At 52.4% G+C, this 27,615-nt stretch overlaps 3 protein-coding genes across 3 annotated transcripts; all 3 read right to left on the bottom strand.

Annotated features, from left to right (window-relative positions):
- Positions 1–2,497: 2,497 nt before the first annotated feature.
- Positions 2,498–6,603, bottom strand: LOC136107854 (protocadherin beta-15-like). The gene has a single exon (XM_065849209.2). It carries the CDS (start codon positions 6,321–6,323, stop codon positions 3,882–3,884), a length of 2,442 nt encoding a protein of 813 aa, XP_065705281.1. The 5' UTR covers positions 6,324–6,603; the 3' UTR covers positions 2,498–3,881.
- Positions 6,604–11,646: 5,043 nt separating this feature from the next.
- Positions 11,647–15,610, bottom strand: LOC136107847 (protocadherin beta-15-like). The gene has a single exon (XM_065849201.2). The coding sequence runs from the start codon at positions 15,317–15,319 to the stop codon at positions 14,153–14,155; it is 1,167 nt and encodes a 388-aa protein (XP_065705273.1). The 5' UTR covers positions 15,320–15,610; the 3' UTR covers positions 11,647–14,152.
- Positions 15,611–20,968: 5,358 nt separating this feature from the next.
- On the bottom strand, positions 20,969–25,038 carry LOC136107897 (protocadherin beta-15-like). The gene has a single exon (XM_065849284.2). The coding sequence runs from the start codon at positions 24,641–24,643 to the stop codon at positions 22,202–22,204; it is 2,442 nt and encodes an 813-aa protein (XP_065705356.1). The 5' UTR covers positions 24,644–25,038; the 3' UTR covers positions 20,969–22,201.
- Between the last annotated feature and the right edge of the window lie 2,577 nt (positions 25,039–27,615).

Genomic DNA, 27,615 nt, shown 5'->3' with positions numbered 1-27,615 from the left:
CACGTACGACGACAGCGGTGCTCCCCACACACGCCCCTCCCCCAGCCGGTACCGCACGCGAGCGTTCTGCCCCCAGTCCGCGTCCCACGCCCGCACCCTCGGCACCAAAGCGCCCGCCGCATTTTTCTCGGGCAGGCGGGCGCTGTAGCGCGCCTCCGCGAACACCGGCGCGTTGTCATTCACGTCCAGCACTTGCAGTCACAGCACCACGCTGCTCCACAGCGTCGACGGCTCGCCGTCAGTCGCCCGCACCGTCACGCTGTACTCCAACACCTCCTGCTAGTCTATTTTCTCGCCGTCATCACACGGTAACACTCCTCGAAAGAGTCCTCCAAACAGAATTGTGGAAACACCCATTTGCTGACAGCAACTGCAGCACTCTGGCACTGGGCATCGACGTCTGTCTCCCCACCCTCCCACTCCTGCTCAGCCAACAGCACCTGTTGTAGCCCCACACTTGCGAGCATCCCTGACAGCAACGCTTGCAGGTTCAGAGACATGCATGCGTTCAGAAGAGTGTCTCTGACAGGTCCTGCCTACCGCATTGCTTCCTAACCAAGACACCTCTGACGAGTCCCTCGTGAACGGTCAACAGTGTGTTCAGGCCCTGCAGTGCATGAAACAGTCTCCCCCTCTCATAGACTAACTATAGTAAACCTTCCAGTGATTAACTGTATTAGGCACATGAACCCTCGAGCTGGAATGACCCCATAGGCAGTAGTTTTGCATCAGGAGGTGCTGGTTTCTCGTCATCTCAGTAGGACAGACATGCTCACTCTCTGTCATTCACAAGTCAGTCTGTTAGAACTCATACTATTGGAAGAGACTAGCACAGACAAACTTACATCTGTTTATATGTGGAGAACCCGGTGCAGAGGAGCTTCACACAGGACGCCAGACATGCACAGCAAACCATGGAGACCACGGTCATAGAAAGAAAGGGTGCTCTGTTTCAGACTTTCAACCTATTATAGAACTTTCCTGCAAGAAAGCTGTAAGTTTGCATGCAGAATTCTTGCTCACATGTGACTTCCTCACCAGTACCAAGTGGGAGCTCCCTGCTATCTCCTTAGTGACAATCAGCTGAATTTATCATTTTGCTACCAAATTTGTGCAGTGTATCAAGCATGGGACAGCACAGGTCTGTTCTGAAAGGAGGTTGTGAGGCAGTGGGTTTCAGTCTCTTTTCCCAAGTTAGAAGCGATAACATGAAATTACCTCAGGATGTGGCAGTGGAGCTCTAGAAAGGATATTAGGAAAAACATATTGACCAAAAGAATTGTCAAGAATTGGCATTGACTACCCGGGGAAGTGATCTAGTCATCAGCTGCCTTGGTTTAGCCCCTGCCAGTAGATAGGTCAATGTGGCCACTCACTCATTCCTAGCTCACCCTGGTGGGATGGGAGGTGAATTGGGAAACAAAATGTAAAAGTCATGAGTTTAGATAAAACCAATTTAACAGAACAGGAAAGGAAGAGATAAATGACAACAAAAAAAACCTATACAAGTGAGGGATACACAAAGCAATAACCAACTTGGAAAAATTGATGCCCAGCTCACTCCTAAGCAGCAATCCTGAACACTGGTCCTGTTCAACTGATGCCAGAAGTCCAGAGGCCCCCACACACTTCATACTCAAACACAAATGCACCACACCACCAACAGTAGAAAACAAAGACTCAGACAGCATCAATTCCCAAAGTTCCTCTCACAGTCAGGTCCCCCAGATTCTACTGAGCATGATGTCATATGCTGTCAAATCTATCTTCGGGTCAGCTGTCCTGGCTGTGTCCACTCCCACCTTCCAGTGAAACTTGATGTCCTGGTTTCAGCTTCAAAAGTGTTATCAGCTTCTGGTGAAAATTAACCCTGTCCCAGCCAAACAAGCACACCATCCCTGGATGTAGCACTTAGAGATATGGGTTAGTGGTAGACTTGGCAGTGCTATGTTAACGGTTGGACTCAATGGTCTCTAGGATCCTTTCCTACCTAAATGATTCTGTGATTCTACTCACATTAACTGGATAGTAGAATATTCACTCCTCCATGTACAATGGTTTTCTGGTCAGCATCCCTAGACCAGGGTGTTCTTGGGACTTAGCTTTTCATCAGGGCCTTGTGGAATAGATGGCTGCAGTCCTCTGCATTTCTTGAGAATCAAGTCTCTCCATCGTAGCTGTTTTCACCCACTGAATGCCACCTCCTGTGGCTCCCTCAAATACTTCCCAAAGGAACAAGTGTGCTGTCTATGTGCCATCCATTTTCTGAAACTCCTGCAGCTTTAGTGTCGCAAACACTTTGAGCTCAAACATCTCCCAGTTCCCATCTGCAGCTGGAGCTGTCAGGAGAGTTGGAAAGGTCACTCCCTGCCACCTCACTGCTTTGATGAGGCCTTTGCACACCCAGGGTCACTGTTAGGGCAGGGGTGTGTTTCTCCTGACGTGGATGAACCTGGGTCTTGGCTCAGGCAGAAGATCAGTACACACAAGTGCCATAGAGGCCTGCCAACAATTCCTTTATCCCTCAATTTTCTAAATGTTCAATTGGCCACACCTCCAAATTGCACAAATGTACCTGTTCAACCTCAGTCATGACACAAAATGAGAAAAATCTCCTGGCATTTTAAACACTTTTCCAGAGCTTTCCCAGAAATAACACTCTAATCTCAATCCATTTGATTGTACTCTTTATTCCACTTTTACACACAAGGGTATGCCATTTTACAATGGTACAGTTTATAACTGCAGCACAACACAGCACGAGGGTTTCCAAATACTCTGTGCCACACTGCTTTCACTCAAACCATCTGTTATTATACATGGGGTGACAGTCCTTCTCAAGAGGAATAGGTAAGATACTGCACAAACACAGTTCACATGTGTGATGCAGAAGCCTTACAAAAACTCTCTCAAACATCTCAGGAAAGCTTTCCACTCCCATCAAGAAGCTTCTGAATTTGGGAACAACCATGATAAGACCATAATCAGTGGCTCCTTTTCAAATTCATCTTGATTCTACCTTCAAACAAACTCCTTTGAAGTGACTAGTGAAGTCTCCTTACATAGCACTCAAAGACAATGAATGTGTTTTGACAACTCTCTCCAGTTACAGTCTGTGCCAACATCATTTGTGCTGCTGTAATTTCAAGGCAATCTGAAGGAGAAAGCCTTTGCACCCACCTCTCTCTCATGCACCAAAGGAAAAACTCATTCTGCGTTTAGATGTTCTCCCCTACAAAAGATAATGCTATTCTCCAAGTGTCAAAACAGCTTTCTTGCCTGATGAGTTGGAATTGCATGAATCACAAAGGCTAGATGCAACCAACTCCCTGCTGCACCGGGCAGCACAAGAGCAGCATATGCAGGCTCACAATGGACAGAGTTACCAGAAGGCAAAACACACAGAGCCCATATATCTCAGGAACAGAGACATCCAGAACCCAGAGCAGAAAGAGCCCCATGGTTGCACCATATTGTAACACAATACTCACAACTTCCTTGTTCTCCTGACCCAAGAGAAGGGCTGCATGCATTTCAGTGAGCAGATGATTTGTCTGCCTCACCTTGTCATTGCATTACAGCACACAAAAAGAGGGCCATGGTCTTGCCTAACAGCAAGTGAGACAAGAAGTTAGCTAGGGGCCCTGTAAAAAGATCTCTCTTCAAACATTTCAGAAATGGTCGTAACAGAGCTGACACATATGATGAACTTCTGGCAAAATCTTTAGATTCATTTCTCAAGGGGGAGACAAGTTTAATCTGACTAAAAACTCAAAGGGAAACAATGTTGTAACTGATAATGCAGATTAACTATGAAGAAACCATAGCCCACATCCCTTCCTACCATGAGGTCTGAAGCCTCTGGCTGTGCTGACTCCACACTACTTAAAGGAAAGACTGTTGAACTGCTCTGCAGAGACCACGCCTGGGTGGGCTGGTGCCACATCCTCCAGGGTGATAGTGCCACAGGTGAAATCCTGTTCATCAGCAGTGACCCCACCTGTGGTGCAGTGCTGTGGTGGCAGGCTGGGGAGAATGGGCTTCAGGAACTTGAACTCACTGTTGCCTGAGCCTGTTGTGAGGCTGATCTCATAGCAATAGGGGTGGGGCAGGGTCCCTGAAGCAGCCACATCAGCCAGGCCACTCTGTGAGTTTCCAGCATCATAAAGCACATGCCCACCTTTCAGCTCCTTTCTCTTCCACACCTTGTGAACAACAAAGGCTCCCATGGATGTAAGGAAGAGGAGTGAAACAAAGACCAAAGAAATGATTAAATACATTGCTAGGGAGTCACCCTCATCCTCCACGGTCAGGCGGCTGTGTGGTAGACGCACGTCTGAGAAGTCACTGAGCAGAAGTGCACTCAGCGATGCTGTGGCTGACAGCGGTGGTTGCCCGTTGTCTCGCACCAGAACAACAAGCTTTTGCTTCACAGCATCTCTCTCTGTTACAGGCCTCCTCAGCCGCACTTCCCCACTTTGGGCACCCACCACAAACAGTCCAGGGTCAGTGGCCCTCAGCAGGTGGTACGAGAGCCACGAGTTCTGCCCCGAGTCAGCATCAACAGCCACCACTTTGGTGACAAGGTAACCTGCCTCAGATGACATGGGCACCAGCTCACTGGACGGTGGGTTGCTGTCCTGTGAGGGGTACAGCACCAGTGGCACATTGTCATTTTCATCCACCACAACAAGGCGGACAGTGACATTGGAACTGAGAACAGGAGACCCCGCATCAGAGGCACGCACTAAGACTTCAATCTGCTTCACCTGCTCATAGTCCAGAGGCCGCAGCACAAACACATCCCCATTCTCAGAGTTCACAGAGATGCAGGAACAGGGAGGCTGCTCTGTGGGGTGGGCTGGTACCAGGGAATAGGTCACCTTGGCATTGGGTCCCATATCAGCATCTGCAGCATTCACAGCTCCAACAAGCACTGTGGGGACATTGTTCTCACGCACATACATGGTGTACGATGTCTGGTTGAAGACAGGTGCATTGTCATTCACATCAGAGATGTCCACTGTGAAGGTCTGGGTGGTTGTGAGAGGAGGTGACCCCGCGTCTGCTGCTGTGACACTCAGGATGTACCGTGCAGTCTCTTCCCGGTCCAGTGCGCTCACAGTCACCAGCTCATAGTAATTCTTATAGGCCAGACGCAGGGAGAATGACAGCTGGTCCTCAAGGGCACAGGAGATCTTCCCATTGACTCCGGAATCTCTGTCCTTGACATTAAAGAGGGCGACCACTGTCCCGGGTAATGCGTTCTCAGGGAGGGGGCTGCTGAAGGAACTGACCACCAGTTCTGGTGCATTGTCATTCACATCCACCACCTCCACCAGCACCCTGCAGAGTGCTGAGAGGCCACCACCATCAGTGGCTCGAACACTGAGTTCGTGATTCTCTGCTGTCTCAAAGTCCAGAGGCTTTTTGAGTTTAATTTCACCAGTCATATGGTCAATGAGAAATGCGAAGTCACTGTGGCTCACTGCTTGGCTGAACTGATAGGAGATGTCCCCATTAGGTCCTGCATCCAGATCTACCGCTACCACACTGAGAACTACAGAGCCTTCTGGTGCATTTTCCAAAATCTGCACAACATAAAGCTCCTGTGTGAAGACCGGGGCATTGTCATTGGCATCTAGAACTACAATGTGAATTTGCGTAGTTCCACTCCTGGGAGGAGAGCCCCCATCCATGGCAATGAGTCTGAAATCCATCTCTGATTGCTCCTCTCTGTCTAGCGGTTTTTCCAAGACCAGTTCCACGTACTTCTTGCCCTTAATCCGATTCCCAAAAGATATACTGAAGTAGTCATTCTCAGGAGAGATGCTGTAAGTTTGGATGCTGTTGCTGCCAATATCCAGGTCCCGAGCTCCCTCCAGGGGGAAACGCGAGCCCGGGTTGCTCGTTTCCGGGATCTTAAAAGTGACTTGTTCCTCCGGGAAAACGGGCGCATGGTCATTAATGTCCTGCACAACCACCTCGACCCGCAAGAACTGCAGGGGGTTGGCCAGCACCAGCTCGAAGGGCAGCGTGCAGGTAGCGGCCTGCCCGCACAGCTCCTCCCGGTCCAGCCTCTCCACCACGACCAGGCGGCCGGTGCCGCGCTCTAAGCGAAAGTGCTGCCGGCCGTCCTCCGAGGCCAGGCGGGCGCGGCGAGCCGAGAGCTGCGCCGGGGCCAGCCCCGCGTCCTCCGCCACGTTGGCTACCACCGAGCCGCTCTCCCCCTCCTCGGCTACGGAGTAGTGCAAGGGCTGGGAGCGAGCGTGCGACAGGGACAGGAAAGCAGAGAGACAAAGCACTTGCCTTGCGATCGCCATGTCGGGCCGGTCCGGGACAGCCTCCGTCTCGTGGATCGCCCACGCAGTCCTCCGCGGAAAGCGGCGCCCGGCAGCCGCGCGGCAGCCGCAGTCGGGTGTTCTCCCTGTCTCCCCCGTTTCTTTCTCAAGTTCGGTTGCCGACACTGAACGCGGCTGCCGAGGTCCGGCAGCGGATGGCACGGGGAACCGCTCGCCGCCTCTCGCCGCCGCAACTGCTGCTCGGCCGGGCTGGGCTGGGCAGGGCCGGGCTGGGCTCGGCCGCCTCCTCGACCGCAGCCGCTCGGCGACGTCTTGGCCGGGAGCGCCACCCTGCGGCCCGCTGCCAGACTGCGCCTGCCGCAGCCCGCTGCCCGCGCTGGCGCTCCGCACCAGGTCACGGATCCGCGCGCACACTCGCGGCTGCGGCCGCTGGCCCGCCTGGGGTCCCACGGCAGAACGGGTGCACAGCGCGCCAGGGAGGGTAGCGCAGGGACGGAGAGACGAAAGACTTGCGGATCCACCGGGTCAGCCCGAGCACACGGGCAGCGCCGCCACTTGCCCTCCGTCTTGCCCCTCTCTCCACTGCCCGGAGCACGCGAATCGGTGTGTGCGCCTGGCTCCAGGCAGGCCAGTCTGTACCTTTGGAGAAACACAGGGCCCAGCAATACAGAGCGTTTACCACGGCCACCATCCGGTGGAGGCTGCACCTAGAGGGACGTAGCCTCTTAACCCGGTCGCAGAAACCCGCAAGAGCCTCCGCCGGGTCAGCACGCAGGGAACAGCAGCTCTTGGCGTGACATGAAGTCGTAATGGCGTAACGGCCGGCTAATCAAGCGGCTGATCAGAAGGAGGGGCTGAGCTCCCTGGATCGGTTTCTTTGTGGCCTGCGGGCTGCGACGTGCACAGCGATTCTTAGTCCTTGCCACTCCCGACTCAGCGCCGCTGAGGAACGGGTATTGGCTCCTGTCCGAGATGCTGTTCATACGCCATTCCTAGTGGTAAGCCGCCTCCAGAGTGCCCGTTGCTGGCCCTGTCCACAGTGTCGCTTTCGAAATCCGTGCGAGAGTAGCAACAGGAAGAGGGGGGCCGAAAGCCGTTCCTAGGGCAAGCATGGCAGATCTTCGCTGAAGAACTGTCGAAGACGGAGAGAAGGAAAAGCCCAGAAGGAGACGTAGCCCAGGGTAGGTGGTGAGCAGGTCCCCCTGGACGCCAGCGGTTAATGTTTCGTCCTCCGCTCGGGAGAGCAGCTGAGCTAGAAGAAACAGCGTAATGGCAGAGAAACAGTGTCGGAACGCAGCTGCTGCCTTCGCTCTCGCACCAGCAATACCGGCGCCGCCGGCGGGTACAGCACCTGCGGCGCGTTGTCGTTCTCGTCCACGATCACCAGCCGCACCGACACGTTGCTGCTCAGCGCCGGCGCGCCGCCGTCCTCCGCCCGCACCCACAGCTCCACCTCGCGCACCTCCTCGTAGTCGAACGAGCGCAGCGCGTACAGCGCGCCCGTTTCCGCCTCCACCGACACGTACGACGACAGCGGCGCGCCCCGCACACGCCCCTCCCCCAGCCGGTACCGCACGCGCGTGTTCTGCCCCCAGTCCGCGTCCCACGCCCGCACCCTCAGCACCAGCGCGCCCGCCGCATTTTTCTCGGGCAGACGGGCGCTGTAGCGCGCCTCCGCCAACACCGGCGCGTTGTCGTTCACGTCCAGCACCCACAGCCACAGCACCGCGCTGCTCCACAGCACCGGCGACTCGCCGTCCGCCGCCTGCACGTCACGTTGTACTCCCACACCTCCTGCTAGTCCATTTTCTCGCCATCACCAGGCGGTAACACTCCTCGAAGGACTTTTCCAAACGGAACGGCAGCGACACTCTCATCCGCCGACAGCAACTGCAGCGCTCTGGCGCTGGGCAACGGCCACTACATCGCCCCCCTCCCACGCCTGCTCAGCCAACAGCACCTGCTGCAGCCCCGCGCTTGCCTGCATCCCTGACAACAGTGCTTACACCATCAGGGACATGAGTGCGTTCAGGAGAGTCTCACTGAAAAGTCCTGCCTACCGTATTGCTTTCTAAACGGCATCTCTGACGACCCCCTCGGGAAAGCTCAGGGGTGTTTTCAGGCCCTCCAGTGCAGGAACAGCCCCAAATCTCTCATAGGCTAAAAACCGTAATGAAGCATCTAGTTATGAACGGCGTGAGACACACAAGCCCTCGAGCTGGATCAAGATGAGATGCGGCAGCTGTACACGAGGAGCTGCTTGTTCCTTCTCATGGCAGTAAGAGAGATGCAACTCTCTTAAGTGTCATTCACAATTCAGTCCCTTATAGCTCACACTCTTGGAAGAAATTAGCACAGAAAAGCCTACCTCCCACCAGATGAGGAGAACCCTGAGCAGAGGAGCAGCACACAGGACTGCAGGCACGCACCACATGCCATGCAGATCCCAGTCATAGAGAAAAATGAATGCACACATTTCAGTTTTTCAAGCTATTACAGAACTTTCCTGTAGGAAAGCAAATCTCTTCATCATTTCTGCTGTCACACTACAACAACTTTGCATGCAGATTTTTTGCTTGTATGTGGCTTTCTCACCTCTGCCACAGCAGAGTTGCCTGCACATTCCTCAGACTTGAGATTATTGCTCTGCTACAAAATTTCTGCAGAACAACAAGCATGAGAGAGCACAGACGTGCTGAAAGGAGATTGGAGTTAGGTCGGTGTCAGTCTCTTTTCTCAAATAACAAGTGATAGGATGAGAAAAAATGGCTTCAAGTTGTGCTCTGTGCTCAGACTATCCACACGGGTATTCTAGCAGTTCCCTCCTCCCAACATTTTTCTGAGTGCTCTGAGCCGCATCTCCAAACGGCAGAAATCACCCCTACAAATCCATTTCCGAGGACAAAAAGAGAAAAAAACTCCCAGCATCCTGAAAACTTTGACACAGCATTCCCAGAAGGAACTTCTCTACAAAGACTACTCTCTCTACTCAAGAGAGCATTAATTTATCTCACTTTTAGACATAAATGTATTGTAGTTTCACAAGAGTAGAGGTTATAACTGAGGCTCAAGACAGTACATGAGTTTCCAAATATACTGTGTCACACTGCCTTCATTCACACAATCCATTATGGGGAGACAGTCCTTAAGAGGAGTAGGTAATAAAATGCTCAAAGACAGTTCACAAAGGAGAAGGAGAAAGGGCAACTAGAGGAATGTAAATGCTGTAACACAAACCCAGAAAATTGTCTCAGGACAGCTTTCCACTCCCATCAAGAAGCCTCTGATTTGGGGAGCAAAAATGATATGACCAAAATCAATGGCCCCTTTCCAAGTTCATCTTGATTCAGCCTTTAGAAAAAAAATCCTTTGAAGAAATGTGTTGAGTTTCCTTACAATGCACTCAAAGACAATGAATGCCTTTTCAGAACTCTGTACAATTACTGCCTTTTAGCAGGCACTTCCACTACATCAAAATTTAACAAGTGGGACAGAAGACAAGCTTGGCAAAACAGGGAACTCCTCATAGAGTTCATGAGGAAAAAGAAATCATATAATCTCTGGAAGCAAGGTCAGGCTTTGCAGGAAGATTGCAGAGCTTTGGTTCCTGTGTGTAGAGAGAAGACATGAAAGGCCAGCGATCAGTAGAGATGAAACTGGCCAGTGGTGTGTCAGACAACAAGAAAGGGTTTTTAGAGTACATTAATAGCAAGAAGAGGTCTGAACAAAACATTGGATTGATACTTGTTGAAGCTGGTCACTTGACTAGCAGGGATGAAGAAGAAGTGGAGGTATTGAATGCTTTTCTTGCCTCGGGCTTCAGTTATACTGATAGACCCTGTGCTGTCCCATCCACTGAGTCAGGGGACCACAAGTCGGGTACAGTGACTTGCCATTGGTGGACACTGTCCCTCGCAGCATCCTTCTTTACACATTAACCAACTGTGAGATACACAGGTTCACAGTCATCCGAGTGAAGAAGTGGCTGAAGTGTAGAGTGCAAAGAACTGTAATGAATGGAGTGATCTCTCACTGGTGACAAGTGTTTCTCAGGGTACATTTCTAGGCCCAGCTCTGTTTAGTATTTTCACCAGTGATCCAGATGCAGACCATTGTCATAGAAAAGAAAGAGTGCACTTGTTTCAGTCATTCAAGCACTTTTAGGACTTTTCTGCAAGAAAGAAAATCCCTTTGTCATTTCTGGTGTCACAGTAAAAGAAGTTCCTATGTGGACTTTCAGCTTGCAGAGGGCTTTCTCACCAGTACCACATGGGAGATGCTTGCACATTCCTTGGTTGTAATGAGCTGAGTTTATCCTTCCACCACAGGATTTGGGCAGCACAACAAAGTACAGGACAGCACAGCACAGGCCTGTGCCTGGAAGGAGCCTGTAAGGAGGTGGATGTCAGTCTCTTCCCAAGTAGCAAGTGATAGGATGAGAGTAAAATTGCTTAAGTCACGGCAGGAGAAGTTTAAATTGGATGTTAAGAAAAATTTCTTCAAAAGCATTGTCAAGCACTGGAACAAGCTCCCCAGGGAAGGAGTAGACTCACCATCTCTTGATGTAGCACTCAGGGACATGGTTTAGTGATGGACTTGGTAGTTCTGTGCTTACGATTTGACTCAATGGTCTCAAGGATCTTTTCCAACTGAAATCATCCTATGATTCTACTGAGGTTAGGTGGACAGTGATCCATTCACTCCTTCATATGCAATGGTCTTGTGGTCAGCAGCACTTAAGAAGTCAGTCTTCAATACTTACTTTTTCATCAGGGCCTTGTGGAAGGGACAGCTGTAGTCCTCTGCATTTCCCGAGAGCAAAGCCTCTCCTGGTAGCTGTTTTCACCCACCAAATGCCACCTCATGGCACTCCATGAAGTACTTCCCAAAGGAACAAGTGTGCTGTTCATCTGCCATCCATCTTCTGAAACTCCTACACATTTAATGTCACAAAAAAAAAATGGTGTTCAAACACCTCCCAGTTCCCAGCTGCAGCTGTCCAAAGAGTTGGAAAGGTCACTCCACCCACCTCATTGCTTTGACGAGGCTTTTGCACACCCAGGGACACTCTTAGGGCAGGGGTGTGTTTCCCATGACTTGGATTGCACTGGGCCCTGTCGCAGCCAGAAGCTCAGTGCTCTGAAGACCTGTAGCGACCTGCCAGCAATTCACTTATCCCACAGTTTTCCAGAGTGCTCTGTCGGCCGCATCTCCAAAATGCAGAAATGTACCTGCTCAACTTTACTTCAGAAAGGGAACAAAATGAGGAAAAAAAAAAAAATCCAGTCTCCAGAAAACTTTCCCCAAAAGAACATCTCTACAAAGACGACCTCCACACAAGGCATTGAGGGGTTCTCTTTATTTCACTTCTACACAAAACGGTATTGTGGTTAACAATGGTACAGTTTATAACTGCAGCACAACACAGCCTGAGGGTTTCCAAATATCCCATGCCACACTGCATTCTATCAAGCAGTCTGTTATTATACATGGGGTGACAGTCCTTCTTATGAGGAATAAGTAAGGAAATGCTCAAATACAATTCACAAAGAGAAGGAGAAAGGGCAAAAATTAGAATGCAAATGCTCTAAACTAACCCAGAAAATGATCTCAGGACAGCATTGCATTCCCATCGTGAAGCCTGTAAATTTGCGAACAACAATGATGAGAACAAATTCAACAACCCCTTTCCAAGTCCATCTTGATTCTATCTTCAGACAAACTCCTTTGAAGTGAATTCTGGAGTTTCCTTACAATGCAATCAAAGACAATCAATGGGTTTTTACAACTGTACAGTTATACTCTATGACAAGGTTGTTTGTTTTGCTCTGCTTTCAAGCCAATCCCAAGCATACAGCCTGTCTGGGCACCTTCATCACACATGACAAAGCAAAGTCTCATTCTGCAGGTTGCTGTTCTCTCCTAAAGAAAACAAGATTGCTTTTTTCCAAGGGTCAAGATATCTACATTGCATCACGACCAGTTGGATGTGAGCAACTCTTTCCTTCACCAAACAGCACTAGGGCAGCTTATACAGCCACAAAATCACTGTATGGACAGACATAGTGACCACGAGGCAAAACACACAGAGCCCACACATCTCAGACACAGAGACATCCAGAACCCAGAGCAGAAAAAGCCCCATGCTTGCACCTCATTGTAACACAGTACTCACAACTTCCTTACTCACCTGACCCAGGAAAAGGGTATGTGCAGTTCAGCAAGCAGGTGATTTGTCTGTGTGACAGTGCCATTGTCTTACAGCAGAGAATAAGAGGCCCACATTGAGCAAATAAGACAGGAACTTAGCTGGGGCCCTGGAACTAATCCCACTCTTGAAGCATTTCAGAAACAGTTTTACCACAGCTGAAACATTATTTCCTCTCAGAAAATCATTAGGGGAATTGGGGGATTTTTGGAGGGGGAAACAATCTTTCATTGTACTAAACATTTGAGGCAAATTAGTGACACCAACTGCAAATACAGATTTACTCTGAAGGAACCATTGCTACATGTTGAAGCCCACATCCCTTCCCCTCACAAGGCCTTAAGTCTCTGGCTGTGTTGACTCCACACTACTTAAAGGAAAGACTGTTGAACTGCTCTGCAGAGAGCATCCCTAGGTTGTCTGGTGCCACATCCTCCATGGTGATAGGGCCACGGGGAAAATCCTGTTCATCATCTGGGCCCCTGCCCATGGTGCAGTGCTGTGGTGGCAGGCTGGGGAGGATGGGCTTCAGGAACTTGAACTCACTATTGCCTGAGCCTGTTGTGAGGCTGATCTCATAGCAATAGGGGTGGGGCAGAGTCCCCACAGCAGCTGCATCAGCCAGACCACCCTGCAAGTTTCCAGCATCATAAAGCACGTGCCCATCCTTCAGCCCATTTCTCTTGCACACCTTGAGAGTAGTGAAGGCTGCCATGGATGCGAGGAAGAGGAGTGAGACAAAGACCAATGAAATTATTAAATACATTGTTAGGGAGTCACCCTCATCCTCCACAGTCAGGTTGTTCTGTGGTAGGTGCACATCTGAGAAGTCACTCAGCAGGAGTACCCTCAGTGATACTGTGGCTGACAGCGGTGGTTGCCCGTTGTCTCGCACCAGGACAATAAGCTTCTGTTTTACAGCATCTCTCTCGGTCACGAACCTCCTCAACCGCACTTCCCCATTTTGGGCACCCACCACGAACAGCCCAGGATCAGTGGCCCTCAGCAGGTGGTACGAGAGCCACGAGTTCTGCCCCGAGTCAGCATCAACAGCCACCACTTTGGTGACAAGGTAACCTGCTTCAGCTGACATGGGCACCAGCTCACTGGATGGTGGGTTGCTGTCCTGTGAGGGGTACAGCACCAGTGGCGCATTGTCATTCTCATCCACCACAACAAGGCGGACAGTGACATTGGCACTGAGGGGAGGAGACCCTGTATCAGAAGCACTCACCAAGACCTCGATCTGCTTCACCTGCTCATAGTCCAGAGGCCGCAGCACAAACACATCCCCATTCTCAGAGTTCACAGAGATGCAGGAACAGGGAGGCTGCTCTGTGGGGTGGGCTGGTACCAGGGAATAGGTCACCTTAGCATTGGATGCTGTGTCGGCGTCTGCAGCACTCACAGCTCCAACAAGCACCGTGGGGACATTATTCTCACGCACATACATGACGTACAAAGTCTGGTTGAAGACAGGAGCATTATCATTCACATCAGAGATGTCCACTGTGAAGGTCTGGGTGGTTGTGAGAGGAGGTGACCCCGCGTCAGCTGCTGTGACACTCAGGATGTACCGTGCAGTATCTTCCCGGTCCAGCGTGCTCACAGTCACCAGCTCATAGTAATTCTTATAGGTCGGTCACAGGGAGAATGAGAGCTGGTCCTCAAGGGCACAGGAGATCTTCCCATTGGCTCCAGTATCCCTATCCTTGACATTAAAGAGGGCAACCACTGTCCCCGGTAATGTGTTTTCAGGGAGGGGGCTGCTGAGGGAACTGACCACCAGCTCAGGTGCATTGTCATTCACATCCACCACCTCCACCAATACCTTGCAGATTGCTGACAGGCCACCACCATCAGTGGCTCGAACACTGAGTTCATATCTCTCTGCAGTCTCAAAGTCCAGAGGCTTTGAGAGTTTAATTTCACCGCTCACAGGATCAATCACAAATGCTGAGTCACTCTGGCTCACAGCTTGGCTAAACTGATAGGAGATGTCCCCATTAGGTCCTGCATCCAGATCAGTTGCCACCACTCTGAGAACTACAGAGCCTTCTGGTGCATTTTCCAAAACCTTCCCAACGTACACTCTCTGTGTGAAGACTGGAGAGTTGTCATTTACGTCCAGAACAAAAATGAGGATTTCTATAGTCCCACTCCTGGGAGGAGAGCCCCCATCCACGGCAATGAGACTGAAACGCATATCTGCCTGCTCCTCTCTGTCCAGCGGCTTTTCCAAGACCAGTTCCACATACTTCTCATCCTCACTCTGACCCCCAAAGAAGACACTAAAGTACTCGTTCTCGGGAGAAATGCTGTAAGCCTGGATGCTGTTGCTGCCAATATCCAGGTCCTGAGCTCCCTCCAGTGGAAAACGCGAGCCCGGGTTGCCCGGTTCAGGAATATTAACGGTGACTTGTTCCTCTGGGAAAACGGGCGCATGGTCGTTGATGTCCTCCACGGTCACCTCGACCCGCAAGAACTGCAGGGGGTTGGCCAGTACCAGCTCGAAGGGCAGCGTGCAGACATCAGCCTGCCCGCACAGCTCCTCCCGGTCCAGCCTCTCCGCCAAGACCAGGCGGCCGGTGCCGCGCTCTAAGCGAAAGTGCTGCCGGCCGTCCTCCGAGGCCAGGCGTGCGCGGCGAGCCGAGAGCTGCACCGGGGCCAGCCCCGCGTCCTCCGCCACGTTGGCTACCACCGACCCGCTCTCCCCCTCCTCGGCTACGGAGTAGCGCAGGGGCTGCGAGCGAACGTGCACCACGGACAGGAAAGCAGAGAGACAAAGCACTTGCCTTGCGATCGCCATGTCGGGCCGGTCCGGGACAGCCTCCGTCTCGCGGATCGCCCGCGCAGTCCTCCGCGGAAAGCGGCACTCGGCAGCCGCGCGACGGAGCGCCTGGCGGCCGCCCTCCCTCTTGCTTCTCGCCGACCCCGGCTGCGCGATCCGAAGGGCGGCTGCCGCGGTCCGGCAGCGGATGGCACGGGGCACCACTCACTACCGCTCGCTGCCCCCGCTTCTTCGCGGCCGGGCTGGGCTGGGCTGGGCCGGGCTGTGCTCGGCCACCTCCCCTCTCGCAGCCCCTCGGCGACTCCTTGGCCGGGAGCGCCACCCTGCGGTCCGCCGCCAGACTGCGCCCGCCGCCGCTCGCTGCCCGCACTGCCGCCTCTCACTGGCACACGGACCCGTACGGACCCGTGCGCACACGCGCGGTTGTGGCCGCTGGACCGCCTGGCGTCCCTCAGCAGGACGCGCGCATACCGTGCCGGGGAGGGATGCGCATTGACAAAGAGACAAGCGCCCTGCGGTGCCGCCGCGTCAGCCCGAGCGCACGGGCAGCGCCGGCACCTGCCCCACGTCATCCCTCTCTCTATGCAGTACCCGGCCAATCCGTGCCTTTCTGCACGACAAACGCGTGGTCTTTCCCACGGTAGGACGAAGGCTGAACCCGGAGGGACGGAGCCGCTTTCCCCGGCTGGGTAAACCAGGCAAGGGCCTACACCGGGGCAGCACGGAGGGAACAAAATGGCTCGGCGAGACACGGACAGGAAGGGAGGCGGGTCACAGCAAGGCTTAGGAGTGGACATGCCTGCCGGACGGCTATTCAAGCGGCTGAGACGGAGGAGGAGCTGAGCTCCCTGGGTCAGTTTCCCTGTCGCCTGCGGGTTGCGAACTGGGCAGCGATTCTTCGTCCTTGCCCGCCTCGACTCAGCGGTGGACGCCAGCGGTTACTGCTTCGTCCTCTGCTCGGGAGCGTATCCAAGCTGGAGAAAGCACCATAATGCCAGAGAAGCGGTGTCGGAACGCGGCTGCTGCCCGCGCTCTCACACCAGCAGAAGCGGTGCTGGCAGCAGGTACAACACCTGCAGCGCGTTGTCGTTCTCGTCCACGATCACCAGCCTCACCGACACGTTGCTGCTCAGCGCCGGCGCGCCGCCGTCCTCCGCCCGCACCCACAGCTCCACCTCGCGCACCTCCTCGTAGTCGAACGAGCGCAGCGCGTACAGCGCGCCCGTCTCCGCCTCCAACGACACGTACGACGACAGCGGCGCGCCCCGCACACGCCCCTCCCCCAGCCGGTACCGCACGCGCGCGTTCTGCCCCCAGTCCGCGTCCCACGCCCGCACCCTCAGCACCAGCGCGCCCACCGCGTTGTTCTCGGGCAGCCGGGCGCTGTAGCGCGCCTCCGCGAACACCGGCGCGTTGTCGTTCACGTCCAGCATCCGCAGACGCAGCACCGCACTGCTCCACAGCGCCGGCGACCCGCCGTCCGCCGCCCACACTGTCACGTTGTACTCCCACACTTCCTGCTAGTCTATTTTCTCGCCGTCACCACACGGTAACACTCCTCGAAGGACTTCTCTAGAAGGAACAGTGGAAACACAGCAACTGCAGCGCTCTGGCGCTGGGCAACGGCCACTACATCGCCGCCCTCCCACGCCTGCTCAGCCAACAACGCCTGCTGCAGCCCCGCGCTTGCCAGCATCCCTGACAACAGTGCTTACACCATCAGAGACACGTGTGCGTTCAGGAGAGTCTCTCTGTAAAGTCCCGCCCACCGTATCGCTTCCTAAACGGCACCTCCGACGACCCCCTCAGGAAACCTCAGCAGCGTGCTCAGGCTCTCTAGTGCACAAAATAGTCTCCCCCCTCTCACAGGGTAGAAACAGGAATAAGCCATCGGGTCATGAACTGCATGAGACACACGAACCATCAAACTGGACCATCCCAAAAGGCCAGCAGTCTTACACCAGGAGGGGCTGGTTCCTTGTCATCTCACCAAGAGACACATGCTGATTAAGTCTCACTCACAACTCTGTCGATTATACCTCACACCATTGGGAGAGATTACCACAGGTAAACCTACATCCTTTTAGATGTGGAGAACTCTGAGCAGAGGAGCATGACACAGGACTCCAGCCACAAACAATGTGACACGCAGACCCTGGTCATAGAAACAAATCAGCACCCACTTTTCAGGCATTCAAGACAGTACAATGCTTCTTTGCAAGAAAACAATTCCCTTAATTATTTTGAGTGTCAAAATAAAAGAATTCCCATATGGACCTCCCTATCACAGGTGACGATCTCACCAGTCCAAAGTGGGAGCTCCCTGCATGTTCCTTGTCTACAATGAGTAGAGTTTATCCTTTTGCTACAAAATTTCTGCAGCACAACACAGTACACGACATCTCAGGCCTGTGCCTGAATGCAGACTGTAAGGAGCTGGGTGTCAGTCTCTTCCCAAGAAATGGGTGATATGATGAGAGTAAATAGCCTCAAGTTGCACCAGGGGAAGTTTAAATTTGAATGCTAAGAAAACTTCATCCACATTAAGCATTGTCAAGCATTGGCACAGGCTACCCAGGGAAGTGGTTGAGTTGCCATCCCAGGACATGCTTTACTAGTGGACTTGGTAGTCTTAAGGTTAACAGTTGGACTTGTTGGTCCCAGGGATCTGTTTCAACTGAATGATTCTGTGATTCTACTCAGGTTAACTGAATACTCAATCTCTTACACTTCAATGTTCCAGCCAGAAACTCAGGGTTTAGGAGAGCCCTAGATGCCTGCCAGCACTTCTGTCCTCCCCACAATTTTCCTCAATGCTTTATTGGCTGCATCTCCAAACTGCAGAAATGTACCCACTCCACCTTCCTCAGTCAGGGGACCAAATGAGAAAAAAACTCCCAGTTTCTTGAAAACTTTGACAGAGGTTTCCCAATAAGGACATCACTACAAAGACTACTCTCTCAACCCAAATGGGCGTTCTTTTTATTTCACTTTTACACATAACTGTATTGCACTTAGAAGGGCACAGTTTATGACTGCAGCACAACACAGCGTGAGGGTTTCAGATGTTCTGTGCTACACTGCCTTCATTGAAACAATCTGTTATTATACATGCAGTGAGAGTCATTCTTAAGAGAAATATGTAAGACAATGCTCAAAGATGGTAGAAGGAGAACAGGCAAAAAGGAGAGCACAAATGCTCTAACACAAACCCAGAAAAAGAGTCTCAAGACAGTTTTCCATTCCCATCAAGAAGCCCCTGAATTTGGGAACAACAATGATAAGAACAAAATCAATGGCCACTTTCTAACTTCATTTTGATTCTACCTTCAGACCTTTGAAGCAACTTGTAGAGTTCCCTTACAATGTGCTCAAAGACAATGAATGTGTTTTCACAACTCTGTAAACTTACCACCTCTTAGCAGGCAATTCCGCTGCACCAACATTTAACAAGTGGGAGAGAACAGCAGCTTGGCAAAACAGGGAACTCCTCATAGAGCTCATAAGGAAAAGAAATTGTATCATCTCTGGAAACAAGGTCAGGCTTTGCAGGAAGATTGCAGATTTTTAGTTCCTACATGCAAGGAAAAAACACGAAAGGCAGGAGATCAGTATAAACAAAAATGGTCAGTGGTGCCTCAGACAACAAAAAAGGCTTTTTTAAGTACACTAATAGCAAGAGGAGGTCCAAAGAAAACATTGGATAGTTTTTTGGTCACTTGACTGACAGGGATGAAGAAGTAGTGGAGGCATTGAATTTTTTTCTTGCCTCAGGCTTCAATTATAGTCATAGACCTTGTGCTGTCCTGTCCACTGAGTTGGAGGATGACAAGTTCGGGAACAGTGACTTGCCATTGGTGGACACTGAAGTTGTAAAGTGCCAGCTCTATCAGCTGAATGTTCACAAGTCCATGGGGCTGATGGGATTCATTCCGGAGTACTGAAAGAGCTGGTAGATATTACAGAAGGACCCCTCTTGATCATCTGCCAAAGTTCTCGGGAGTCTGCAGACGTCCCTGCTGACTGGAAGCTGACCAGGGTTCTACCAGTTTACAAGAGGGTGTGAGGACAGACCCAGGAAACTACAGAACTGTTTGTCTAACCTCAGTTATTGGAAAAATTTTGGTGACAATCATAGTGGGTACTAATGAAAGAACATTTAAAGAACAACACTATAATCTGGTACAGTCAACATAGACTCACCAAGGGAGAGTCCTGTTAAATTTGACATCTTTCAATGATAAACTCACCGGCCTCATGGATGAAGGGAAGGCAGTGGCTGTATTTTTCCTGGATTTTAGTAAGGCTTTAGATACCATCCCTCACAGCATCCTTCTGGACACATTGTTCAACTGTGAGATGAGCAGGTTCACGGTGCACTGGTGAAGTCGTGGCTGAAGTGTAGAGCTCATAGAGCTGTAACGAATGCGGTGATGTCTGACTGGTGACCAATCACCACAGGTGTTCCTCAAGGTACATTTCTAGACCCAGCTCTGTTTAATATTTTAATCAATGATCCAAACGCAGACCCTTGTCATAGAAGAGTGCCCCTGTTTCAGTCATTCAAGCACTTTAAGGACTTTCCTCCAATAAAGAAATTTTCTTTGTTATTTCTGATGTCACAGTAAAAGAAATTCCCATGTGGACATTTTGCTTGCAGAGGGCTTTCTCACCAGTACCACGTGGGAGATGTTTGCACATTCCTCGGTTACAATGAGTTGAGTTTATCCTTCTACCATAGGATTTGTGCAGCACAACAGAGTACAGGATAGCACTGCACAGTGTCTGTGCTTGAAACGACGCTGCAGGGAAGTGGATGTCTGTCTCTTCCCAAGTAACAAGTGATAGGACAAGAGTAAATTTGCTTAAGTAGCACCAGGAGAAGTTTAGATTGGAGGTTAAGAAGAATTTCTTCACCAAAAGGGTTGTCAAGCACAGCAACAAGCTCCCCATGGGAGTAGTTGAGTCACCATCCCTTGATGTAGCAGGCAGGGACATTGTTAATGATGGACTTGGTACATCTAGGTTTACAGTTGGACTCAAATGGTCTCAAGGATCTTTACCAACCTAAATGTTTCTGTGATTCTACTGAAATTAACTGGATAGTGGATCATTCGCTCCTCTGTGTGCAGTCATCTTGTGGTCAGCAGCACTTCACCAGCCTGTCCTCAGGACTTACCTTTTGATCAGGGCTTGTGAAAGGGACAGCTGTAGTCCTCTGCGTTTCCCAACAATCAAGCCTCTCCCTGATAGCTGTTTTCACCCACCAGATGCCTTTAGTGTCACAAACACTTTATGTTCAAACACCTCCCTGTTCCCATCTGAAGCTGGAGCTGTCAGGAGAGTTGGAAAGGTCAGTCCCCTCCACCCCTTACTGCTTTAACGAGGCCTTTGCACAGCCAGGATCACTCTTAGGGCGGGGGCCAGTTTCCCTGACGTGGATCAAACTGGGCCCTGTCACAGCCAGAAGCTCAGTGCTCTGAAGACCTGTAGACACCTGCCAGCAATTCCCTTCTCCTGCAGTTTTCCAGAATGCTCTCTCAGCTGCATCTCCAAACTGCAGAAACGTACCTGCTCAATCTTACCTCAGTAAGGGAACAAAACGAGAACAACATATTCCAGCCTCCTGAAATCCTTCTGAAAAAGGACATCTCTATTCCACACAAGGCATTGAAGGTCCTCTTTATTTCACTTTTACACACAACTGTATCATGGTTAATAACGGTACAGTTTATAAGTGCAGTACAACACAGTACAATAGTTTCCAAATATTCCATGCCACACTGCATTCTTTCACACTGTTACTATAGATGCGGTGACAGTCCTTCTTATGAGGAATGGGAAAGATAATACTCAAACACAGTTCACAAAGGAGAAGGAGAAAGGTCAAAAAGGAGAATGTAAAAAGCTCTACACAAATCCTGCAAATCATCTTGAGACACCTTTCCAGTCACTTCAAGAAGACTCTGAATTCAGGAACAATGACAGGACCAAACTCAATGACCCTTTCCAAGTTCATCTGATTCTACATTCAGACAAACTCCTTTGAGGTGACACATGGAGTTTCCTTACAATGTACTCAGAGACAAAGAATGGCTCTTCACAATTCTGTACAGTTACAGTCTCTACCAACATTATTTCTGCTGCTGTAATTTCAAGGCAACCACAAGCCCTCCTGCGCACTGCCTTTTCATGTGCCAAAGTCTCATTCTGCATGTTGCTGCCCTCCCCTGCAGAAGCTGGGACTGCTCTTTTACATGCATCAAAATACCTTTCTTGTCTGACGACCCAGAACTCTGAGCATCAGAGTGGTTGAATGTGAGCAACTCCCTGCTTCAACAGACAGCACTAGGGCAGCATATGCAGAAAAACAAAATCAGTACGGACAGACATAGCGACCAGAAGGCAAAACACACAGGCCACACACCCCAGAGACAAAAACATCCAGAACACCGAGCAGAAAGAGCCTTGTGCTTGCACCTTATTGTAACACAGTACTCACAACTTCCTTGCTGTCTCGATCCAGAAGGGCTACGTGCATTTCAGTGAGCAGGTGACCGGTCTGCATGACTGTGCCATGGTCTTACAGCACAGAAGAGGGCCACTGTCTTGCCTAACAGAAAACCAAGAACTCAGCTGGAGGCCTGGAACTAACTTCACTCTTGAAATATTTCAGAAATGTCTCCAAGAGAACTGGAAAATATTATTAACTATCTGAGGGAGCCTTTATATGATTCTGTTTCTTCTTCTGAGGGGGAAACAAATTTTCACCTCAGTAAAAAACTGAGGGAAACCAACGTTGCAAATGCAGTTTTACTCTGGAGGAACTATTGCCACACGTTGAAACCCACATCTCTTCCTATCATGAGGTCTGAAACATCTCGCTGTGCTGACTCCACACTACTTAAAGGAAAGACTATTGAACTGCTCTGCAGAGAGCATCCCTGGGTGGGCTGGTGCCACATCCTCCAGGGTGATAGGGCCACAGGTGAAATCCTGTTCATCATCTGGGCCCCCACCTGTGATGCAGTGCTGTGGTGGCAGGCTGGGGAGGATGGGCTTCAGGAACTTGAACTCACTGTTGCCCGAGCCTGTTGTGAGGCTGATCTCATAGCAATAGGGGTGGGGCAGGGTGCCTGCAGCAGCTGCATCGGCCAGGCCACCCTGCAAGGTGTCAGCACCGTAGAGCACGTGCCCACCCTTGATCTCCCTTCTCATGCACACCTTGCGAGCAACGAAGGCTGCCATGGATGTGAGGAAGAGGAGCGAGATAAAAACCAATGAAATTATTAAATACATTGTTAGGGAGTCACCATCATCCTCTGTGGCCAGGCTGCTGTGTGGCAGGCGCACATCTGAGAAGTCACTGAGCAGGAGCACACTCAGTGATGCTGTGGCTGACAGCGGTGGTTGCCCGTTGTCTCGCACCAGAACAACGAGCTTCTGTTTTACAGTATCTCTCTCCGTCACGGGCCTCCTCAGCCGCACCTCCCCACTTTGGGCACTCACCACAAACAGCCCGGGGTCAGTGGCCCTCAACAGGTGATACGAGAGCCATGAGTTCTGCCCCGAGTCAGCATCGACCGCCACCACTTTGGTGACAAGGTACCCAGCCTCAGATGACATGGGCACCAGCTCACTGGACGGTGGGCTGCTGTCCTGTGAGGGGTACAGCACCAGTGGTGCATTGTCATTCTCATCCACCACAACAAGGCGGACAGTGACGTTGGAACTGAGGGCAGGAGACCCTGCATCAGAAGCACTCACCAAGACCTCAATCTGCTTCACCTGCTCATAGTCCAGAGGCCGCGACACAAACACATCCCCATTCTCAGAGTTTACAGAGATGCAGGAGCAGGGAGGCTGTTCTGTGGGGTTGACCAGCACCAGGGAATAGGTCACCTTGGCATTGGACCCAGTGTCAGCATCTGCAGCAGTGACAGTTCCAACAAGCACTGTGGGGACATTGTTCTCACGCACATACATGGTGTACAATGTCTGGCTGAAGACAGGAGCATTGTCATTCACATCAGAGATGTCCACTGTGAAGGTCTGGGTGGATGTGAGAGGAGGTGACCCCGCGTCTGCTGCTGTGACACTCAGGATGTACCGTGCAGTCTCTTCCCGGTCCAGCGCACTCACAGTCACCAGCTCATAGTAATTCTTATAGGCTTGACGCAGGGAGAATGACAGCTGGTCTTCAAGGGCACAGGAGATCTTCCCATTGACTCCAGCATCCCTATCTTTGACATTAAAGATGGCGACCACTGTCCCAGGTAATGCGTTCTCAGGGAGGGGGGTGCTGAAGGTACTGACTACCACCTCAGGTGCATTGTCATTCACATCCACCACCTCCACCAATACCTTGCAGATTGCTGACAGGCCACCACCATCAGTGGCCTGCACACTGAGTTCATATCTCTCTGCAGCCTCAAAGTCCACAGGCTTTGAGAGTTTAATTTCACCACTCACATGGTCAATCACAAATGCAGAGTCACTCTGACTCACTGCTTGGCTGAACCGATAGGAGACATTCCCATTAGGTCCAACATCCAGATCAGTTGCCACCACTCTGAGAACAACAGAGCCCTCTGGTGCATTTTCCAAAACCTTCCCAACGTATCGATCTTGCGTGAAGACTGGAGCATTGTCATTTACATCTAGAACAATAACATGGATTTGTGTGGTCCCACTCATGGGCGGAGAGCCCCCATCTATTGCAATGAGTCTGAAACCCATCTCTGACTGCTCCTCTCTGTCTAGTGGCTTCTCCAAGACCAGTTCGACATATTTGTCACCGTTACTACGAATCCCAAAAGAGACATTAAAGTATACGTTCTCGGGAGAGATGCTGTAAGCCTGGATGCTGTTGCTGCCAATATCCAGGTCCTGAGCCCCCACCAGTGGGAAACGCGAGCCCGGGTCGTTCCTTTCCGGGATCTTAAAAGTGACTTGTTCCTCTGGGAAAACGGGCGCATGGTCATTAATGTCCTGCACGGTCACCTCGACCCGAAAGAACTGCAGGGGGTTGACCAGCACCAGCTCGAAGGGCAGCGTGCAGACATCAGCCTGCCCGCACAGCTCCTCCCGGTCCAGCCTCTCCGCCACGACCAGGCGGCCGGTGCCGCGCTCTAAGCGAAAGTGCTGCCGGCCGTCCTCCGAGGCCAGGCGTGCGCGGCGAGCCGAGAGCTGCGCCGGGGCCAGCCCCGCGTCCTCCGCCACGTTGGCTACCACCGAGCCGCTCTCCCCCTCCTCGGCTACGGAGTAGCGCAGGAGCTCAGAACGACCGTGCACGAGGGACAGGAAAGCAGAGAGACAAAGCACTTGCCTTGCGATAGCCATTTCGGGCCGGTCCGGGACAGCCTCCGTCTCGCGGATCGCCCGCGCAGTCCTCCGCGGAAACCGGCGCCCGGCAGCAGCGCGGCGGACGTGGTCGGGTGCCCTCCCTCTCTCCCTCGTTCCTTTCTCGCCGAGTCCGGCTGGTGGTCCGGAGCGGATAGCATCGGACACCGCTCACTGCCGGTCTCCGCCGCCGCTGCTGCCCGGCCGGGCTGGGCTGGGCTGGGCAGGGCCGGGCTCGTCCTCCTCCCCGCTCGCAGCCGCTCAGTGACGCCTTGGCCGGGAGTGCCACCCTGCGGCCCGCCGCAAGACTGCGCCCGCCACCACCGCTGCCCGCGCTGCCGCCTCGCACTGGCACCCGGACTCGTGTGCACTCGCGCGGCTGCGGCCGATCGCCTGCCTGGGGTCCCGCACAGCGCACCGAGGAAGGAAGCGCAGGAACGGACTCCCGAGAGTCCTGCGGGTCCGCCGCGTCAACTCCAGCGCACGGGCCGAGCCGCCACTTCCCTCCCCCGTCTTCTCCCTGTCTTCGCTGCCCAGCGCATGCGAATAGGTGTATGCGCCTGACTTCAGGATTACCAATCGGTAAGCCTGGAGAAACAGAGAGACAAGCAAATACAGGGCATTAACCACGGGCATCGTCCGGCGGATGCTGTACCCGGATGGACGGAACCTCTTAATCCGGTCGCAGAGACCGGGCAAGGGCTTCCGCCCGGGCAGCACTCAGGGAACGGGAGCTCTTCGCGCGACATGAACTCGGGAGTCTCAGGCTGAGGAAGGTGAATGGAGCCTGGTCCCAGGAAGACTCAGCCGTGGACGTGCCTGACGGCCGGCTAGTCAATCGACTGATTGGAAAGAAGGTCTGAGCTCCCTGTGGCCTGCGGGCTGCGACGTGCACAGCGATTCTTAGTCCTTGCCCGCGCCGACTCAGCGCTACTGAGGAACGAGTATTGGCTCCTGTCCGAGGCGCTGTTCATACGCTGTTCCCAGTGGTAAACCGGCTCCAGAGTGCCCGTTGCTGGCCCTATCCACACTGTCGGTTTCGAAATCACTGCGAGAGTAACAACAGGCAGAGAGGGGCGAAAGCCGTGCCGAAGGCAAGCATGGCAAACCTTGGCTCTAGAACTGGTGAGAACGGAGAGAAGGAAAAGCCCAGAAGGAGACGTAATCCAGGGAGGCGATGAGGTAGGTGGTGAGCAGGTCCCCCTGAACGTGAGCGGTTACTGCTTCGTCCTCTGCGCAGGAGCGTAGCTGAGCTAGAAAAAGCAGTGTGAGGCCGGAGAAATAGTGTCGGAACGCGGCTGCTGCCCGCCCTTTCGCACCGGTACAACCGGCACCACCGGCGGGTACAGCACCTGCAGCGCGTTGTCGTTCTCGTCCACGATCACCAGCCGCACCGACACGTTGCTGCTCAGCGCCGGCGCGCCACCGTCCTCCGCCCGCACCCACAGCCCCACCTCGCGCACCTCCTTGTAGTCGAACGAGCGCAGCGCGTACAGCGCGCCCGTCTCCGCTTCCACCGACACGTACGACGACAGCGGCGCGCCCCGCACACGCCCCTCCCCCAGCCGGTACCGCACGCGCGCGTTCTGCCCCCAGTCCGCGTCCCACGCCCGCACCCTCAGCACCAGCGCGCCCGCCGCGTTGTTCTCGGGCAGACGGGCGCTGTAGCGCGCCTCCGCGAACACCGGCGCGTTGTCGTTCGCGTCCAGCACCCGCAGCCACAGCACCGCGCTGCTCCACAGCGCCGGCGACCCGCCGTCCTCACCGTCACGTTGTTCCCCGAAAGTTCCTCCCGGTCCAGCTCTCTCGCCGTCACCACACGATTATGGTACTCGAAGGACTTCTCTAGACCGAACGGTGGAAACACTCATCTGCCGATAGCAACTTCTGCGCTCTGGCGCTGGGCAGCGGCCACTGCGTCGCCGCCTGTTCAGGCAACCACGCCTGCTGCAGCCTCGCGTTTGCCAGCATCCCTGACAAAAGTGCTTACACCATCAGGGACACGCGTGCGTTCAGGAGAGCCTCTCTGACAAGTCCTGCCATTCCCATTGCTTCCTAAAGAGCAGTTCCGACGAGCACCTCGGGAAACCTCAGCAGCTTGTTCAGACCATTCAGTGTACAAAATAGTCCCCACTGTCTCATAGGGTAGAAACAGGAACAAGCCACCGGGTCATGAACTGCATGAGACACACGAACCGTCAAACTGGATCATCCCAAAAGGCCAGCAGTCTTACACCAGGAGGGGCTGGTTCCTTGTCATCTCACCAAGAGACACGTGCTATTTTAGTCTCATTCACAACTGTGTCGATTATACTTCACACCATTGGGAGAGATTAGCACAGATAAACCTACGTCCTTTTAGATATGGAGAGCCCTGAGCAGAGGAGCATGACACAGGACTCCAGCCACAAACAATGTGACACGCAGACCCTGGTCGTAGAAACGAATCAGCACCCACTTTTCAGGCATTCAAGACATTACAATGCTTCTTTGCAAGAAAACAATTTGCTTAATTATTTTGAGTGTCACAGTAAAAAAAAACCCATATCTCTTTATCACAGGTGGCTGACTCACTAGTCCAAAGTGGGAGCTCCCTGTATGTTCCTTGTTTACAAGTAGCTGAGTTTATCATTCTACTACAAAATTTCTGCAGCACAACACAGTACAAGACATCTCAGGCCTGTGGCTGAATGGAGATTGTAAGGAGATGGGTGTCAGTCTCTTCCCAAGGAACAGGTGATAGCATGACAGGAAATAGCCTCAAGTTCCACCAGGGGAAGTTTAGATTGGATGCTAGGAAAACTTCATCCACAGGAAGTATTGTCAAGCATTGGCACAGGCTGCCCAGGGAAGTTGCCACCCCAGGACGTGGTGCTCAACAATATGGTTTACTGCAGGACTTGGTAGTCTTAAGGTTAACAGTTGGATTTGGGACCTGTTCCTGAACAGAGACCTGTTCCAACTGAAATTAT

This window comes from Patagioenas fasciata, chromosome 14 (genome assembly GCF_037038585.1).
Source record: "Patagioenas fasciata isolate bPatFas1 chromosome 14, bPatFas1.hap1, whole genome shotgun sequence".
Taxonomy (NCBI): Eukaryota; Metazoa; Chordata; class Aves; order Columbiformes; family Columbidae; genus Patagioenas; species Patagioenas fasciata.
The sequence above is the reverse complement of the archived record's forward strand: the minus strand, read 5'-3'. Positions and strand labels throughout refer to the sequence as shown.

Coding starts and splice junctions, on each gene's coding strand:
- LOC136107847 (XM_065849201.2), bottom strand. CDS start 15,319: ATGGCGATCGCAAGGCAAGTGCTTTGTCTCTCTGCTTTCCTGTCCGTG.
- LOC136107854 (XM_065849209.2), bottom strand. CDS start 6,323: ATGGCGATCGCAAGGCAAGTGCTTTGTCTCTCTGCTTTCCTGTCCCTG.
- LOC136107897 (XM_065849284.2), bottom strand. CDS start 24,643: ATGGCTATCGCAAGGCAAGTGCTTTGTCTCTCTGCTTTCCTGTCCCTC.